Source organism: Pyrus communis, chromosome 16 (assembly GCF_963583255.1).
Source record: "Pyrus communis chromosome 16, drPyrComm1.1, whole genome shotgun sequence".
Taxonomy (NCBI): domain Eukaryota; kingdom Viridiplantae; phylum Streptophyta; class Magnoliopsida; order Rosales; family Rosaceae; genus Pyrus; species Pyrus communis.
In genome coordinates, this window is record NC_084818.1 from 20,169,926 (window position 1) to 20,190,014 (window position 20,089).

Genomic DNA, 20,089 nt, shown 5'->3' on the forward strand with positions numbered 1-20,089 from the left:
ATAAACCTTTGGCTCTTGATACCACTTGAAGGGAAATCTATGAGATTCATGTGGGATTTCTAGTGACTAGCATGCATATACAATTCAAAATTTATATACGAAAGCAACGGAAGCATGTCATACATTTTATCAAAGCTATAGTCATGCAAATCCCCTTCAAGATGCATAGGTTTATATAAGATGCATCAAAACAAAATTTAGAAGAAGAACAAACTAGAGGTTTAGTTTTATACCTCTTGATCTAGATCTTAGACCAAGGATGGACCACCTTCAAGATCTTTGCTCCTCAAACTCCTTGAGCCTAGCCTCCCTCCTTGCTTCCTCCACTTTGTAAAGTAAGTGCTCCTAGGTTCTCTTCAAGTTTCCAAAGATATGAAAACCTCTAAAGATCCTCACCCACTTTGTAATGAGAAAGATGAAGGAATAACCAAAAGGGTGTATAGATGATTAGTTAAATCACCCCCTTGGTGGCCGGCCCTTTGTGTTCAAGAGAGAGAGCTTTTCTTTTCTCTTTTGTTGTTTTTAGAACACATAAAACCCCTGTGAACTTTGTGTTATAAAGTTCCTTTTATAGACAAAAGAAACAAGTCAACATTTTGACCTATCTCTCCCTTGGTGGCCGGCCATATGTGTTTGGTTTGGGCTTTGGGCTTTTAATTATTTCAAGTCATCCAATGCTTGAATAAAAGCCCAATGGGTTTTGGCCCAATGGGCCTAATTAAACCCGAACGTTTCTTTAAGCCCAAAACGATCTTTATCGCTTTTATGATTTCTTTAGATTTTCTAAATTAATCAAAACACTTAATTAATCCAATTAATTATTTCCTTCATCCATTAGTTACTCATTACAAGAGTGTATTGGTGAACAATCTTTTAGGTTCTAATTAGCAAGGCAGTGAGGTGATTGGCACCAATCCAATTGATTATCCAATCACTTAGTGAATTAAAACTTACTTTTAATTCACCTTCCTTTTGATGACTACATTTAATCATCTAGAAGAACTCACAAGCCATGAGTGACATCTAACCATATATCATGGCTACCCAAGCTAATGTAGAAGTTATTCGGAGAACCTATTCAGTTGGAATTACAATGTAATTCGATCCTTCTCTAAAACAATACTCTCAATCACATTACTAGGGTATGGATTTATAATGTCAAACCCCTAATGTGATTATTCCTTCTTATATGATTCATTTGAGACGTATAGGAAGGCTTTCCTTTATTACGCTCGATACTTCGGCCGAAGATTCCCGAATCATATCGTAGAGTAGTCATCCTCTCTTATCGAGGATTAGAGATTCCTTGTTGCGCATTGATAGAAGCATATTTAGGCGACTTACTTAGCTTGTTTTCGTGCATTTATATTGTTAATTCATAGTTGTTTTAGTCGTTTAAGCCATTTTCGTGTGTTTTTAGGTTCATATGGCTAAGGAAGCAAAAAGATGCATTTTGGAGCATTTTGGAGCAAAATTGGACTTGGAATGGATAGCTTATGTTTGGAGCAAAAGGAATGGACGAAATTGAAGGATTCCTAATCCATTGCAGCCACATGCATTCACATGCATAAATCAGCCACATGCATCTCCCATCACCATATCAGATTTCCATCATATTCACATGCATTCCATCCTTTAAAACATTGCACATGCACTCCCTTTAATTAATTAAGCCACATGCACTCCCATCCATTTCATCATTGCAGCCAACACATGCTTTCACATGCATTTTCAGATTGTCCCTTTGCACATGCAGCCACATATTCATTGCACATGCAATTCCAACCCACATGCATCCTTTAATCATTCAAACATGCAGCCACATTCCCTCCTAGCTGTCATGTTCCCCCCATTTCACCTATAAATAAGCATTCATTCTCATTCATTCTCATTCACTCTTCCATATTCCAGAAATTCGTCAAAACCTCTCCACACCCTTGCAGCAGCCACCAAAACACTTTTCTCCTCCATTGCAGCCACTCCAACCACTCCCCAAACCATTCACACCATCAAACTATCCTTAGACCTTGTGCTACAACGAAGAGGAAGATAAGAGGGCCTAAACGTTCATACAATTCAAGTTTGAGTTGTTGGAATGTTTAGGTGTTTCTTTGATTTCAATGTTTAATTTCAATACTCTTTGTTTTGTACGAATGAGGAATGGAAGAGAAGAGGGCCTAAACGTTCATACAATTCAAGTTTGAGTTGTTGGAATGTTTAGGTGTTTCTTTGATTCCAATGTTTAAATTCAACTAAACCCCCCTTGGCTAGGGGGGAATTCGAAATATATGTTTATGCTTGCATTTTGATTTGATTACTTCTAATTGCGTTTCATAAGTTGTGGATTCAATTCGTTTAACTGTTTGATTGATAACTTATTTATGTATGTTTATTGAGAGTGCACACTTAATTTTCATGCATGAATATGACGCTAGAATATAAGTGAGTTTCACCTAATAGTTACGAACTTATATTCACAAGTAGTGGAGGTTGCTTATAAACAATCGCGTTAAACGAATTCTTGGCATAAGTTTCATGCGTATTCCATAGTAACGAATGTCTCGTCAACACTTATAATTTTCATAGAGCGTAATGATTCTTGCTTGTATCTATATTATGCAATCATGTAGGGGACTTGTGGGGAATGTTTTGGGTTGTCGTATGCAATCATCCAATTCAATAACTTTAGGAAGATTTGAAGGTTAATTAGTGCATCACGGTTAACTTGGGGTGTTGAGAATTAATGGTTTATTGAAATGCAATTGGAAATCGTTTTATTATGCAAGTATAACATGTATGGAGATGAACCCCTTAGCTAGCCTTCATTCCATTCATTCTATCACATTCACATTTACATTCTGTTTTAATTGCAATTTGTTCATTTAATTTAATTTCGTATAAACCTAAATCCCCCTTTACTTTAATGTCAATTTAGTTAGAAATCAATTTAGTTTGTGTTTTTAAGAGTCTTGAGTCAAGTTACAACATAATTTCGTCCAAATTTGTGTTTATACTCAAAACTGCCCAGAAAGTGGTTTTTAGGCAGATTTGAGTGTGTTTGTGTTGTTTTGAGTCTTTTGGTTTGTTTTAGTGTTTTAAAGTTTAGTTTTACATTCTTTGAGTCTAGTTTAGTGTTGTATATTACATTTTTACGTTTTTGAGTCAAATCCAAGTGATTAACAATCCCTCCTAATCCCCGGTCCAGAACGATCCCTACTTACATACTTACTACAATTGTCAAAAAGAGGGTTTAATTTGTGTGCGTATAATTCTCGCACCACGCATTCACTTGCCTTCATGGCTAAGTGGCTTAACCCCAACGATGCCTTGGACACTCGCGAACGGAATGACTTTAACATAATCAAAGATTAAGTACTTAACCACAAGACAACGACGATGCCTCAGGTCAAAGGATTACTTACATTATTCCAACCATTAGAGTTACTTGCTTGACATGTGAGTAGACCTCCATGCAAGTACTCTCGTTCGATTGTGTTCAGTGAACTCATTCCCTTAATGAGCACCTACATACTTGTCTTAGTGTCACTACACGAATGGGATGAGACTTTCCATCCTTCCAATTGAAGCGGACATAGTATGTACCTGTCTATGGATTGTCAGTATCCCTCCGACAATCCTATGACGAGGAACCTTTTTGGACATGATGGTTATGAGAAGAAGGTCTCTGTAATCTAACATCATTAGGTTACTTCTTCCATCGATCCATTGTCCATGGATTCACTATTTAGGACATATTTCGTTTATTAAGATAGTCCTAATTAGTATCTTTGCCTTCCGATGTATAAGAATCATCTATACATCAATTCATTGTCCTGAAAGGTTTCTTCCAAAGATTGACTTTTAGGGCATATTTCCAACAATCCCGCCCCAGGCCCCCACCACATCTCAGGCTCGACTCCACCGTAGCACGATCTTGTCCGTTTTGGGCCCCAACCACGCCCTCACAATTTTGTTTCTGGGAACTCACGCGAGCAGAACTTCTCAATGGGTCACCCATCCTAGGAATGCTCTTGCCCCTTTCTCGCTTAAGTTCAGAGTTCCTACGAAACCTAAAGCCAGTAAGCTCCCAAAAGGCCTCGTGCTAGGTAGAGATGGGAATATACATATAAGGCTTACATGGTCCACTTCCCTAGGCGATGTGGGATGTTACAATCTACCCACCTTAGGGGCCTGACGAGGACACACTTCCGGCTAGGGATCGGCTCTGATACCAAATTGTCACATCCTGGGCTCGACTCCACCGTAGCACGATATTGTCCGCTTTGGGCCCCGACCACGCCTTCATGGTTTTGTTTCTGGGAACTCACATGAATAGAACTTCCCAAAGGGTCACCGATCCTGGGAATGCTCTAGCCCCTTTCTCGCTTAACTTCAAAGTTCCTACGAAACCCGAAGCGAGTGAGCTCCCAAAAGGCCTCGTGTTAGGTAAAGATGGGAATATACATATAAGGTTTACAAGATCCACTCCCCTGGGCGATGTGGGATGTTACAGATAGACCACATTGATTTGCGACACCTATTTTCAAGGACTACATTGATCGATTTTCAATTTCAAATATCATCTTAATGGTGTGGGTCAATTTCAAGAATCATTTGTGATAAAAATTCGAATATAAACTACATATTAATATAACCATCTTTGTTAACTAAAAGAAAGTGAAAATATTATTTAGTCTTCTATCATAACAAAAATATTAAAGGCAGCGATGTAATTTCACAAAATAAAATTTTGTTTTTTGGTTAAGCATTATCTATAGGTGATTTTAACATTTCTAATTAAAAAAATTAAAAATTCAACCTCTCACTCCCCACTTGCATGTTTTCTCTCACCACTTCACCTCTTTTTCAATTTTAAAAACAAAAATAAATAATTTCACAGCATATAAGAGTAGTAATAATAATAATAGTTCCTTTAAATTTTTTTTTTTTTTTTGTAGGCCAAAATGTCCAAATAGCGTGCATTGAGTATTGAGAGCGAAGGAAGGAAGAAGAGAGAAGGAAAAGTTCCGAATTGGGAGCAAACTGGGTAGAAGTACGGAATTCCGGTTGCATCCTCGGTTACTTGATCGATTGATTGATAGATCTGGGCATTGCATTGGATGTGTAATAGAAGATTGAATACAGGGAGGGTGCATGGAATCAGCGGTGGGTTCAAATCAAGCGGCGGAGTTCGACTACTTGTTCAAGCTGTTGATGATCGGCGACTCAGGCGTCGGCAAGAGCAGCCTGCTCCTCAGCTTCACATCCGACTCCTTTGAAGACCTTTCGCCCACCATTGGTTTGCATTCCCATTTTCCTCCTTTGCAATTTCTTCATTCGTTTCGTTTTTCTTTGCAAATTCTTCATTGTTTCCTTTTGGCGGGTGCAGGTGTTGATTTTAAGGTCAAATATGTTACTCTCAGAGGCAAAAAACTCAAGCTTGCAATTTGGGACACAGGTAAATCCCAATTCCCTCATTGGTTTGCTTCCTAATTTTATGGAGATTTATATATTTGTAGTGAACCTTCTTATGTGATATGATTTAGGGTTCCTATGTGACATGATTTAGGGGCCTTGTTTAATTAATTTTGTATGTCGTCATTACCCAAAATTGCACGATAAACTTAACGAAATTCGGATCATTTATCAAAAGAAAAGGGTTGAATTAATCGAAAATATAGTGTTTTATAGGGTTGTTATATTATTAGATCACATTGTCCTTACTTAATGAAGAGAACTTTGATACATGTGTATCTATTCATTTTCTGCCGTGTTGACCAAGGTTTTGAAAGACGCTAGGTACTAGTCGGGCGGTGGGTTGGGGCGTAGCGCCTAGGCGGCTAGGTGGGGCCTAGGCGGATTTAATTCAATTTCTTATATAACATATAAATAGGTGCCTACTTACACTCTAAAAAAACTGTACTTTATTGAGAATTTGGGAAATTAAAATTTAAGCCATCATGGCATTGACATCATCACACCCGTCTATGTGGAGAGATAGGGAGAAGGGAAACAGGAAACGACGCGAGATATAAGATGTGTTCTGAAAAAAAAATATTAAAAAATAACGGAACCCTGTACCCTGAATCGCCTAGCCCGCATAGCCCTTACCTCATTTTCCTTTACAGTTAAGCTCTGTTTTTGGCATTGAGACTTGCTCTATATGATCCTCTTGTTATTAATGCATGGATAAGCCCCATAATATTTGATATCCTTCACTGCTTATTTTGCTTAGCATTCAGTTTTCTTGTAAATTGGTTTTGCATAGCTATCCTTCATCAATTTGTTTAGAAAGAGTAGGGCTTGGATGTCAATTTCTAACAGGTTCTAAATGTTTATTTTCTCAGCTGGTCAAGAGAGGTTTAGAACCTTGACGAGTTCATATTACAGAGGTGCGCAAGGGATCATTATGGGTAAGTGTTACCTACATCCGTTTTTATTATTCTTTCAAGTGAAAAATGCAGATCATGACTTATTGCATTGTTGCGTATAGGATGCTGCCTCTGTTCTTGAACTTTTATGTGTGATGCATTAAATAGAATAATCTTTGGAACATGATCTGTATAGCTTCCCTATGATGCATTTGATGGAATGTTCGAAGACAGAGGTCATTAGCAAGATTTATATATTAGATTAGTGCTTGTAAATGAATTTCCAATTTTGTTTTAATACTGTTAAATGTGAAATTTTACCACCTCAACTTTGGGTCACATAACAAACTCATACCTTATCTTTTAAACATCACTATGTTATACATCAACTTACGAATTCGTTACAATGTTCGACCTTTGGTAGAAAATTGGTGAATTTTGTCTGTTAACTGCTGATGAGGTATACGCGGGGCCCACCCCCTCGCCCTATGAAAGATTAATCAAATGTTAATAAATTAAAGATAAAATTATTTAAATTTTTTTTATAAAAAATGTGGCACCCACCCCCAACAAACCCATTACCCTCACCCTTCTTCCCCAGTCCATCTGTCTCCCCCTTCCTTCCTTCCTTCACAACCAAAACCGCAACCCACTCCCCACCGCGCACCTTCACCCGCCAATGACCTTATATTGTCAATCAACCATGTCCAAGGCTAGGCTCACCATTGCCACCCCACACGCCTATTTTTCGACGAGGCCTGATGAGGTCTATTTTCCTTTAGGCCTATTTACCAGTTAACGATGTTGCAGACGAGCCCCGATGACAGCATCAGCTTCGCGAACTCGATCGAGTCCGCCCCTCAATCTTGGATTCACTTGAAATTGATCCTCTAGCCGCGAAGCAACTCGACCAAGTCATGCGCATGGGCTCCACCTCTGCCCATTGATGTCTCCATCCCCCACATTAGCAAGCCTAATTCGGCCAAATGGGCAAGTGCCCACCACGGTCTCGCCTTCCCTGACGATGATGGTGGAGAGGATGCTGTAAGGTCTCAATGTCCATGTCGGTCTTGTAGGACTCAACAACGACGACACTCTCGCCTTTGGAGAGGATGGTGAGGGTGCGGCGGTGGTGATTAGAGCGGAATGTGGTGGAGGAGGAGGCGGGGGAGGGGTGCCATGGGAGAGAGGTCAAGATGGAGGAGGAGAAGGGAATGGTGGTCTTGGAGAAGAAATGAGACGACACCATTGGAACAGATTAGGTGAAAGAGCGAATTGAATTGGGAGAGATTTTAAAAATTTTAAAATTTAATTAATTTTTTCGTCTAGTTGGGCAAGGTTACGGGCCCTGTGCATGCCACCTTTGCAGTTAACTGACAAATTACAGATCTTTCAATGGTGGTATGACATTGCAACGAATTCGTAAGTTGATGTATGATATTGCAATGTTTAAAAGATGGGGTATGAGTTTGTTACGTGACCAAAGTTGAGGTGGTAAGATGTATCTACCCTTAAAAATATGTGTCCACCTGGTGAGAACCTGGCTTTTGTGCGAGCAGAAAATGGTCCACTCATGCCATGGCAAAGAGGCTTATTGGGTTCTTTATAGAGCAGAAAATGGCAATAGCAGATATTAATGTAATGTATGACTGAACACTCCCTACAACATAACAGGACTCTCTTAGAAAACTTAAAGACATTGAATTGTTAAGAATTACAGAATTGATGCTTAGGTTGACTCTTTGACTTAATAGAGACTTGTAGAATAACTCTTAAACTTACTTATGCTTGTATTTTATTTCACTCGAGTGGATATTTCTTTCTAGAATTAAAAAATTTTGTTAGATTTTGGCACAGTGGTCTTAATCTTGGGCTACAAAAGAGATGAAAGATAGCATATTTTAAATCTAGTTAGTGGAACAAACAAATTTTAAATGTAATTAGAGGAAAGCAGTGGCTATTCCGTAATTTTAAATGTAGTTTGTGGAAAGAATTTTGTTTGGCCTGTTATCGCTCTAATTTCATTTAGATGAAAGATAGTGCATTCAGAACTTTGGTGGAACTTTTTGGTGAAACTTTTAGAGGATAGGTTATGGGTCTTATCACTTTGAAGTTAATCGTACTAACACATTTGTCATTTATGGTGATTCAAGGATAATAGTAACAGTTACAAGTATTAATTTGTTTTTTGTTACCCCAATAGTTTACGATGTAACGAGGCGAGAAACATTTACAAACCTTTGTGATGTATGGGCCAAAGAAATAGAACTCTATTCAACAAATCAAGACTGCATCAAGATGCTTGTTGGGAACAAAGTTGACAAGGTATATTCACTGTTCCAATTTGAATTTCTCATGAGAGGTATTGTTTAATCATTTTGGGGGAAGCGGGGGGAAGCCTTGTTGGCTTGGGGTCGTCCTTGCATATTAGGTTGTAGTTAAAGAAAGCGAAAAGGATCAAGACATTATCCTTCTTTCTAAGAAGATAAACAGGTTAGTGGTAGAATTTAAATCAGATTTTCAGGATAGTTATAGTTGGAAATAATGTCTTCAGCGTCTGGTTTACTAACTACAACCTGTTCTGTATCACGCTACTGTTACATACTAAATGAGGGTTTTAGAGGCTGTTCCGCCTCTCTTATTTGATTTTGATTTTAAATTGTAATTGCGTATCTATTCTGTCTTGTGCGACTGTTGCATTACCACAAAATGTCCAGTTTTCTATTTTACAGCTCCCTCACTTATTAGGCACTTGGCATGTATGTTTGGTGAACATTTGAGTTGATAAACACAGGCAAGATTACAGGTCAAGTTCATGTGAGGTCCCTATGTTTATGCACCTAATTCTCAATCCTTGTTTTCCAGGAAAGCGACAGGGTTGTAACAAAGAAAGAGGGAATAAATTTTGCTAGGGAATCTGGGTGCCTCTTTATTGAGTGCAGTGCTAAAACTCGAGTTAATGTGCAGCAGTGCTTCGAAGAGCTTGTTTTAAAGGTTTGGAGAACTTCAATCTCGTAATCTCATTTATCGTGTCTGCATCAATCTATGAAAACTCACTAATTGAGAATAAATATTTTGGAAAAAAAAAATATAAAAGAAGAAAGAAAGCAAAATTGTTCGCAAAGGCAATCGTTGATATTTAATTTGCACAAAGAATTATTGGTTGAATTTCTAATAATCTTATTAAATAAAAACGAATGATATTTTAATGAACTGATGGCCTGATATTCTAATGCAGATTCTGGATACTCCTAGTCTCTTAGCCGAGGGTTCTAAAGGGGTGAAGAAGAATAACATCTTTAAGGAGAAACCGCCACAGTCCGATGCATCGACCAGCGGTTGTTGCTGAAGCTTACACACCTGTCTCAAGCATTTCAGATCTCTAATTAGCACTAAATTGGTCCCTCTGTCACTCAGGGAATTACTCATTGTATGAATTGCAATTCACTTGTAAAATATAGCTTATCTGATTTCTTCCTCATCTTTTTGGTTTCTTTTGGACTAATTTATGTGTACAAACAGAATTAAAATTAATATATTGTCACAGGCCTGAAGAATTACTGATATAATACCAGCATGAAGTGATATAAGAAAAGATTCCTAGCTTCTCACTTTGATGTAGCGTACAACTTAAATATATGTTTTTTTTTTGGGGGGAATAGGACATTCTTTTTCAACTCATTGCATTTGAGTTTAAATTCTTCCTTTTATTTTTTCTGGTGCATATTAAATAATGCTATCGTTTGTAATTATAAAAAGACGAGCAGAGATCGATGTCGCTAATTTGGTAGTTGTCATGTAGGTACTTACACCGAATATCCAAATCTAAGGATTTGTTTGAAAGTGTTAATAAAATAACTAAAAGTACTTACAAATTACCAAAAGCACTTATGACCATATTTGTCAGAACAAATTAGACGTGCTTCTGGCTTCAAAAAAGCAAGAGAGCACTTGCATTAGAAGTGGACTTGCCCAAGCCTAGAAGTTCGCACGGCCCGCATGTGTTGAGTAGCCTCAGCATTTTGCTGGCCCACCCGTGTGTTAGCCATCATCTCGCCTCGTGACACAAGCCCAACGGCTCATTTTCAAATCTGATGGTCACTATTCAAACAGATCATTGGTTATCCAACGGTTCACATTTAATTTATTTAATTAATAGTTTTATATTTATAAATTTGTTTGATTCTAATGGTTGAGATCTAATATGGTCAAATCTAACGGTAAAAAAAAGTTTTAATTGTCCAAAATTAAATCCAACAGCTAAATTAATTAAAAAATATTATTTCATAGTGTTTCATGAGTTTCATGGTGTCGGTTTAGTGATTTTTTAATATTTATCGGAATCTAAATTGTAACATCCCACATCGCCTAGGGGAGTGATCCTTAAATGTATATTCTCATCCTTCCCTAGCACGAGGCCTTTTGGGAGCTCACTGGCTTCGGGTTCCGTAGGAACTCTGAAGTTAAGCGAGAAGGGGGCTAGAGCATTCCCATAATAGGTGATCCACTGGGAAGTTGCTCGTGAGTTCCCAAAAATAAAACCGTGAGGGAATGGTAAACCCAAAGCGGACAATAACGTGCTATGGTGGTGGAGCGGGCCCAGGAAATGATCTGCCCCAGGCCGGGATGTGACAATTTGGTATCAGAGCCTAACCCTGGCCGTGGTGTGCCGACGAGGATGTTGGGCCCCTAAGGGTGGTGGATTGTAACATCCCACATCGGGCAGGGGAGTGATCCTTAAATGTATATTCCCATCCCTACCTAGCACGAGGCCATTTGGAAGCTCACTGGCTTCAGGTTCCATAGGAACTCTGAAGTTAAGCGAGAAGGGGGCTAGAGCAATCCCATGATGGGTGACCCACTGGGAAGTTGCTCGTGAGTTCCCAAAAACAAAACCGTGAGGGAATGGTAAGCCCAAAGCGGACAATATCGTGCTATGGTGGTGGAGCGAGCCCGGGAAGTGATCCGCCCCGAGCCGGGATGTGACATAAATACTTTTAGGTTAAAATGTTCATAAAATTAAATTAGGATAGTTTACATAATTTTTATTTTTTATTTTTAAAAAAGAACCTACTTCAGAAAAAAAAAAAAAAAAAAAAAAAAAAAAAGTTAGCCTAAATTCATTCTTTAATAATCTTGGGTCAAGAATTTAACCTAGAATGGTTGGAGCAGAAAAACTGTTTCTGGGTTAACACTTAAATTTTTGATGTTAAATTTTTAGGTTTTAACTCAAAGGGTTGGAAATAGTCTAATAAAATTGGATTTACCAAAAAAAAAGGAATTGTTATTGGCACTCCAAAATTCTCATTCTACACTCCAAACTTTCTATATTTAGAAAGAAAAATAGAGGAGTGTAAAATGAGATTTTTGGAATGCCAATAACATTTCCCAAAAAAAAAACAGAGAAAAAAAAAAGTATAAAGTTCGGAGGCAGAGAGGCTTTGCCAACAAAATTAAATCAAAACAATATGAGGGCATGTAAAGCACCACCCATTCCCCATCTTCTCCCGACCTCTTCTTCCTCAACTCAACCAGCAAACGTAAAATCGCCATTGCTGAGCAGGCGCTTGGTTCTCTTGTCACTTCCTTTGGCTACTTTTCTGCTCCCAAGTAAAGCTAGCTGTAGTGACACCAACAGTACCAATGTAAATTCAACAACTCCTTCTGGTTCCACTTCTTCTGCTCTCACAAGCTTCAACCCGATAAGCGCTGCTGAGAGAGACGCAAGCGATGCAATTTCTCGAAGAATATCGGATGCCTTGGAGTTGTTGGAGAAAGGGAGGGAACTACAGGCTCTGGGTGACTTTGACCAAGCCCTTGTCTGTTTTACTCAGGTACTCACTCATTCACGTTACCACTACTACGTTTTGCCTGTTGCCTGTTTCCTGAGTTTTGTGTTTATATATTGGTAATGGTGGACATTTGGATTTGGGGTTATTTCTTTCCCAAGGAAACGTGGGCATTGAGTAGTTGTCCAGTTTCTGTTTTTGAGTTTTCTGTCAAAAGTTAACAATGGCAATTATATTTTTATCCGAAAGCAAGCTGCCTCGTATCATACAGTACTATCATTTCATTTCTTTTAATCATTTCGGAACCAAATAAACCGTTAACTTGATTGAATGAAGCCAATGGTGGACTTGAAACTCCGGTACGGACATGACTCACCTGTTAAGCTATGTGGAATTATTGAATTTTTGATGTATAGTTCATGTGTAAATCATTTACAAGTTGGAACATATATAGAGAAGGGAACGGATGACACAGCCTCCAATCAGTCCCCAATCAACTCCCTAATTTACTCCTTGGAAGACTACTAACTATTTTATAATAACTAGGAAACATGATCCCTTAATTGTAGGCTAAAGTAAACAATCTCTTGAATAAATTACCTAGCCCTAGCCAAGAGTTATACAATGGATATAACAGCTAGCTCCAAAAAGGTATAACTGTGATTGATTTCCAGCATTCCAGCCGAGAGTTGCTTCTTCGAATAGCCTCCAATCTTCCAACAGGAATTGATTTGATCTCGCGCATGCTTCTCTTCTCTTGTTTTGGCGTATGAGTGTATGCATGTGTGTGTGGACGTGGTTATTGGAAATGCCACAGAGTAGTGCACTAGAGAGAGAGGGGCTGATCTTACTCTTATAGGAAAGCGCTTTTATCTAGCAATATCTATGAAGATGCATGGTCCTTTGTCAAGCCATATGTAGCTTCTCCTATGGTTTGCAAAATAAAATTTTAGTATTCCTCGCACGTATGAGGTCAGCTGTTATTTGTGATCTCTATGGAATTTGTGGGTCAATAGTATGACAAAGTTTTCTTAATTGATTTTTATGTCCAAATAAATCAAAGCTTTCAAAAACTAGTTCAATTATTTCCTTGAATGCGTGTATGGCTGGACCTGGATAGGATACATCTCCTGCCATGTCATGGTGTTTTCGTTGTTACATAGCATGTAAGAAACATATTTCTCATATTTTAAATTGATCTTCCCTTGGGTGAAATGTGCTTAGCTACGATGGACCTCACCGAAAAAAACAAAAAAAAGGAGAAGAAAGACAGCAGTTTCAGCTTTAGATAAGCTGCACAACGGATGGATTAAATAGTTCACCTGTTTTTGTGTTCTATTTTATAATCTTCCGCTGCCTACAAATTAGAGAAATTAGGAGTGTTTGGTCAGTTAACTCTCAGAATTATATAGTTTTTCTGTGTGTCTAATAATCATTATTGCTCTGCCTTTTTGAATCATCTCGACAGTTTGAAATGTGCATATCTTGTGTTTCAGCAGCCAACTACCTTATGTCATTGTCGTCATCATGAATCATGATGGTTTGGTTCCTTGTTTAAAAGTCGCCTCGTCTTTGGTGCTTTTGTGCATTGTTTCAGTTCTCTAATCAAGGAACATTTTTGCACCTAGCCATTACTCAGAGAGACAGACGGGTAGAAGAAACGAGTTTCACAGTTAACGTTGTCTTTATCTCATTTCAGGTGATTGAGAAGTACAATGACTTTGCCTTTTCAGACTATGCAAGAGTAGGCAGATCCTTGGTTTTGTATGAGGTTGGCAACAGAGAAGATGCAATTGCAGAGATGGAGGATGTTTCCATATCTTTGAAGGGATATCCAGGTACCCACTTGAGTAGATATTACGTTCCTTGCCTAAGCTAAGCCCGAAAAAATTCTCTCAATTTCTAACGAATTCATTTTTGTTGTTTGCTTTTTCTACAGAAGTGCATGCAGCTCTAGCAGCAGCCTTGTATGTCGACAAACACGCCCCACTGCTAGCAGAAAATCAGTTCACAATTGCAACGCTTCTTGATCCTCACTATACGGACCTCTCATATGTCAAAGAAAAGAAGCATTGGCCTCCAAGTTTGGTTAGTTCATTGCAGCACTTCATCACACTTTCCTAGTAGAATTATGTTTTATGTAATTCTGTTACGAACTACTCAACAGTCACGGCGATGTTTGGTATCTATTGGTCACCTACAAATTGTAAATACTTACGCTAAGAAATATTATCATTGTAACTTACGATATGGTTTCCGGTGATAAACCAAGTGAAAACGAATAAATCTTTCTTATACAAGGCTTCTCGTTTTCGTTTGGCTACCAGTCCCAACTCTAGGGCTGCGGGCTTCTAACATCGTCTGTATCTTAGTGATTGAAGACACAGTTCGTTCCTTTTTCTTTGTATTTTCTACTTTAATATAATTTTGACGCTACATTATGTATCAATTATTGCTGAACATCATTATTAGTCAGTGCACAGAGTGCAAACGTTTGTAAGTGCAATTGTAAAACATTGTTATTTTGTCATGCTAAAACGGAAAGGGTATGTGAAGACTTGAAAGCCTCCTTTTCTTTATTCGAAAGACCAAAAGTAAACAAGAGTGTATACGGGTGTTGGAAGACTATAAATTAAGTAGAGGGAAATTTATACCTCTCGTGTGGAAGTTTGGATCTCGACACGATCATACGAACATGAACAAAGGTGTGGAACCTCCTTGTGTGTCTAGAACCTCGAAGATCGTTGAGTTGGCTACGATATGTCGAGCTACCCTTAAATTTTCACCTTTTATGGAGACCACCCTAGAGACCTAACTAGAATATTGTGAACTTTGAAAATGCTTGTATTTTGTTTTGTGTTTCTCTCTTCCCCAAAGCCTTATTATATAGTGGTTAGGAAAATGGTACAATGACTAAAACGCCCATAAAAATCCCAAGCATGCTCCAATCTAAATATCTCTTGATTTTTCTCTACATTTCACAAAAGATAATAGGAGCTTTATATCAATCCATCACCCTAATTTGGGTGGGTGGATCACTATTGGATTTATTTATCAGATAAATCCTACATCTCGCACTCACCCACTTACGGTGTGGCAGAATCCCAATCAACCCACATACTTCATGACCATTGTAGTTTATCTCCTCGTACAGGAGGTGGAATGTGTGACCTTGCAAGAAAAGAATGTACATATCCACTAGAACGATTATTAAGCTATCACCAAACTAACAAGAGTGCATCACTCAGAAGTCCATCACTTTATACCTCATACTGTTTGTCATACACCAAACCTGACATCCTTTATCCTGCGTTATGAAATATAAAAAGCAATGTCATGTTTCACAAGCATCATGTATCCATGTCTTATGTTAAATAGAAAATATCAAAAGACATTGCACAACTAATGAAGCACATGACATGGTGTTGTCTTCAAACTGTCTTCCTAAATTCTCACGTCAGCCTAATTTGGTTTAACTATTGCCTAGACACGCCTCTTGGAACAATAGCTAACTTGACTGCCTTAGATAAACATGCTAAAGTAGCGATCATAAAACTCCTCTTTCTGACATAGACTTTAGTCCAAAAAGGGCATAAGGGTGGAATCATATAGATCCCTTATGGTTCACACAGTGATTGAAGCAATGATCAATTCATCACTCTCACTATCCATTCGTAATTGCACATACAATATAATTTGTATGCTATGGTGTATCCTCAATTCAATGAGTGTGTCGCATGTCCATTGGGCATACACCATACGGGTTTTAGTCTATTTACTACACAAGTGCCTAACTTGAGCATTCTATCCTAGTTGCCTTGTTGGCGCTCATCTAGATACTCACTTTCGGCTTTACAAGCTTAAACATGAATTTCAAAATAAATTTCATGTTCGACCTCTATTAGGTCTCAGCTTAGACATTTTTAAAGTGACATACATACATATATCTAGTGTATGTCAGTACGTGCAACATACAAGTCTCGCACTCAAATGCGTTAAGGGCACATATTTCTCATTCTGCTCGCTACCACAGTGCCAAGGCGAATCGTTCGTTTAAAGAAAAGATTTTAGCTTGTTGACACTTGTAAAGATGTGTAAACAATCATTCCAAAAGGAAATATGAAATGAAAACTTCAATGCTTTATTCAATCAATAATAATATATAAAGAAAAACACATTAAACCCTATGTAAACCCATATTCTTTACACGAGTCAAAAAACATTTTCTAATTATGCGTTTAGTCATGGGACCAGCAAGTATATTGCTGGTCAAGATATGTTTCAACAGTACTACTTCATCCATGGTAACCTTGTTCCCAAGGAAATCGTATTGTGCATCTATGTGCTTAGAATTTGCATCATACTTGGGATCTTTAGTGAATGCTAAAGCCGAGGTATTATTACAGTAGACAAATACAACTTCATGGGCATGTGATGTAATACCCATGTGTCGTAAACACCTCTTAAGCCAATAGCTACTTGAATAGCTGATCTAAAGGTAACGTATTCTGACTCTGTCATTGGTAGAGCAACACAAGTTTGTTTCTTACTACTTGAGGAAACAATTCCACCTTCAAGAATAAAGCATAACCTGGGGTGGATTTGCGTTCATCTCTATCACTTGCCTAGTCCTCTTCACTCTATCCTTTTGTCTTGAAATCACCTCCTTGATAACATAGAGCTAAGTCTTTTGTTCCTTGTAGGTCTCTCATAGTCCTCTTGATAGCTTGCCAGTGAGCTTGTCCGGACGCATGCAAAGCATTGCGTACATCAAACTTCCTACCACAGAGGCATATGGTATGTTTGTCATTTGTTCTTTCTTTTTATTGGTCTTAGGACACTGTTCTAAGGATGATATTGCACTCTTTCCATAAGAGTTTTGTAGGGTTTGGAGTTTTTCATCTTAAACCGTTCAAGTACCTTCTTGATGTAAGTCTTTTGAGACAAACTTAGAAGTTTCCTTGAATGACCTTTGGAGATCTTAACTCCAAGCATATAATGTGCTTCTCCCATACCCTCATCTCAAAATGGGATGACAACCACACTTTTGTGATTTGTATAGAGGTCTTGCCATTTCTTGCTATGAGGATGTCGTCAACATACAGAGAAAGTATAATATTTTTTTCAAATTTCTTCAGATACACACAGTGGTCCTCCTCGATCATCTCAAAACCAAATGAAGTGATTGAATTATGGAATCTAATGTTCCACAGTCTAAACGCTTGCTTGAGGCCATATTATAAAATGTTTTAGGTAGCAAACTTTATGCTCTTGTCACTTAACCTCGAAGCCTAGAGTTTGATTCATGTAGATCTCCTCATCTAGTTCTCTATTAAGAAATGTTGTCTTAACATTCATTTGGTAAAGTTTCAAATCTAGTTGAGCAATAATAGCTAAAATGAGGCAAATAGAGGCAAACTTCACCACATATGTTACAACTCGTACCTTAAAATATCATATTTTATTTCTAAAGGATGCGAAAAAACCAAAATGCCCCAAGTTGGGTGCCTTGAGTAATTATGGACCTCTGAACTAAATTTCAATTTCTCATATTTTCCTATTTTATTAAATTAGTTTTCGTACTTATGGGTACATAGGCAAAAGCAGAATGGAATTCAAAGATGTGGAACTTTAATTGTGATTTTCGAATGTTAGGGGGCAAATCGGTAATTTCAATGTGACCAAGTGAGCTAACTCCACTCTCGGTCCAATCTTTTCCACCATTTGCTGAAGCAATCCTCTATCTAACTCATTTCCTTTGCAACCATCTCCATTTCTCTTTCTAGTTTCAAACACCACTGTGAAACCATACTCACTACCACGCAATTTTCCAATTCAAATCTCATACCAATACTTACAAATTCTTACTTTATGAAACCTGACAATCATAGTACCATAATTGCATGTTTGAATTATGCATGCGAAAGGGGAAAACTGAGCCTCTATACTCAGTGAGTTCTCCGACGAACTCAAGCCAAAATTTGGCAACCTTGTCGTTGATCGTACGCAGGCTTGACTATCTGCAATTCTAGGTGAGGAATACTGCTTCTTTATGTGAAATTAGGTTAGAAATCAAATGTTAATAACCTATGCATGTTTCTATGCTTGATAACCAGATACCACGTAGCGAACTCTGGCTTGTTCCGTCGAGTTCGAGTGTGAATCCACCTTAAGTGGTAATGTCTGAGTTTAGGTAACCCTCCGAACCTATAGGTGTTAAATCAAGTCAAAATCGTGAATTCTAGGATGTGTTCATATCTTTGTTCTTCAACCCTCGGTTTCAGATGAACAAATCCGGAGAGGTCTCATCAAATCTGAGCTAAAACTTGACAAAATTGAGGTGCCTTGGACTCGATTTAGTCTCCGTTAAATCTTAGGTACAATTTATGTACCATGCATATTAAATTTGAGCGAGAAATTCCAAGGTTTTAACCTTCAATTCGTCCCTGTCTTGGTCCTTAGAATCCAACGAGGCTTTCTTGTCAATCATCTACGAATCCGAGAAGGATTCTACCTCTTGATGCATAAATATGTACTTAGGTAAGCATCTGGGCCTTTTTAGTGAAATTGGTTGTGTTGGGGCCGCAATCTATTGAAGGAACCAAACCTTTGTTAGTTGAAGACAACGCTTCTTTGTAAGAAGGTTCATCTTCCTCTAAAGCTATGGAAATGTAGGCTTCCCCATCAACCTCAAAATGACACTTGGGAATGTGGCATTTGTTGCTCCTTCAAACTGTTCGACCTTGAGTTCTAGAAGGTACGCTTCCATAGATGGGCGTATTCTCTTGAGCGTCTATGCGTACACTTTAACTAGGTTGTGTACACCTACTCAAATGAAGTCCTCACACATCTTTTTCAATGATCAACAAATTGAAAATTAATTTCCCTCATTCGTTTAAAGATGTCATGAGTTCTTCATCTTTCTCCAACTTATGGAGACCAAGGTTTTTGATAGTATCGCCAAGCTTTGGGAAGTCATTCTCTATGAATTCTACATGTAGTGATTTGATCTTGGTTATCCCTCCATCTGGGTGTTCACCGTACATCACATAACCTTTTGAGTTTTCACAATATTTATAAAGGTATGTATATTTTCTATAGAACCTAACTATCCAAACTTATATGATGAATAGTGAACAAACCGGCACAATCCCATGGATGCAAATTAACCAGATTGGGTTTTTCACCATTCCAAAGTTCATATAGGGCAAGAAAATCGTTTGAAGGCGCACCGTTAAGTATATATCGTAGTTAACAATGCATAAGGAACATCATTTTGTGCCGTCATAAACCTCACCATATCTAATAAAGTTCTATCTCTCCTTTTAGCCACATCATTTTGTTATGGTGTGTAGGGAACAAAAAGTTGTTTGCGTATCCCTTTACTTTCAACAAAAACCTTGAATTGATCAAAAGAACACTTTCATCCACGATCAGTCCAGAGAGTTTTACAGTATTCCCTTTTTGATTCTCAACCTCAGCTACGTTTGAAGCAATCCAAAGCTTCATCCCAATGAGTCATCAAATACACATAACCATAATGCGTGTAATGTCGATCAAAGATAGAAAGTAAGAGGTACCATGACGGGCATTCACACTCATTAGTCCACAAATGTCAGAGTGGATCAACTCTAATGGTTGAGTAGCTTGAATAACCTTTTCAGAAGGCTTTCTAACTGTTTTTCCAGCCAAACAAGGCTCACATACAAGTAAATTGATAATAGTAAGTGAGCCCATGAGGCATTTTTAACTAACCTAGTCATTCTATCTTAGTCTTATATGTTGAAATTGGGTACTAGGCGGAATATCCTTCAAATAAAAATTAACTTTGAACAATAAACTAGTCAAATGAGCTAGTCAACTAGTCACAAGTTAGTCTGGGACATAAAGTGCAGTTGTAAGAACAAAACCTAACTGACCAATACGTTC

The 20,089-nt window shown here is 38.0% G+C and overlaps 2 protein-coding genes across 2 annotated transcripts; both read left to right on the forward strand.

Annotated features, from left to right (window-relative positions):
- The first annotated feature begins 5,003 nt into the window (after window positions 1-5,003).
- LOC137721132 (ras-related protein RABC1-like) lies at window positions 5,004-9,982 on the forward strand. The gene is made up of 6 exons (XM_068460245.1): window positions 5,004-5,299; window positions 5,390-5,458; window positions 6,348-6,413; window positions 8,575-8,696; window positions 9,237-9,365; window positions 9,610-9,982. The coding sequence occupies exons 1-6, from the start codon at window positions 5,155-5,157 to the stop codon at window positions 9,718-9,720; spliced, it is 642 nt and encodes a 213-aa protein (XP_068316346.1). The 5' UTR covers window positions 5,004-5,154; the 3' UTR covers window positions 9,721-9,982.
- A 1,857-nt stretch (window positions 9,983-11,839) lies between these two features.
- Window positions 11,840-14,633, forward strand: LOC137721424 (uncharacterized). The gene is made up of 3 exons (XM_068460515.1): window positions 11,840-12,205; window positions 13,860-13,998; window positions 14,100-14,633. The coding sequence occupies exons 1-3, from the start codon at window positions 11,840-11,842 to the stop codon at window positions 14,282-14,284; spliced, it is 690 nt and encodes a 229-aa protein (XP_068316616.1). The 3' UTR covers window positions 14,285-14,633.
- Window positions 14,634-20,089: the final 5,456 nt, after the last annotated feature.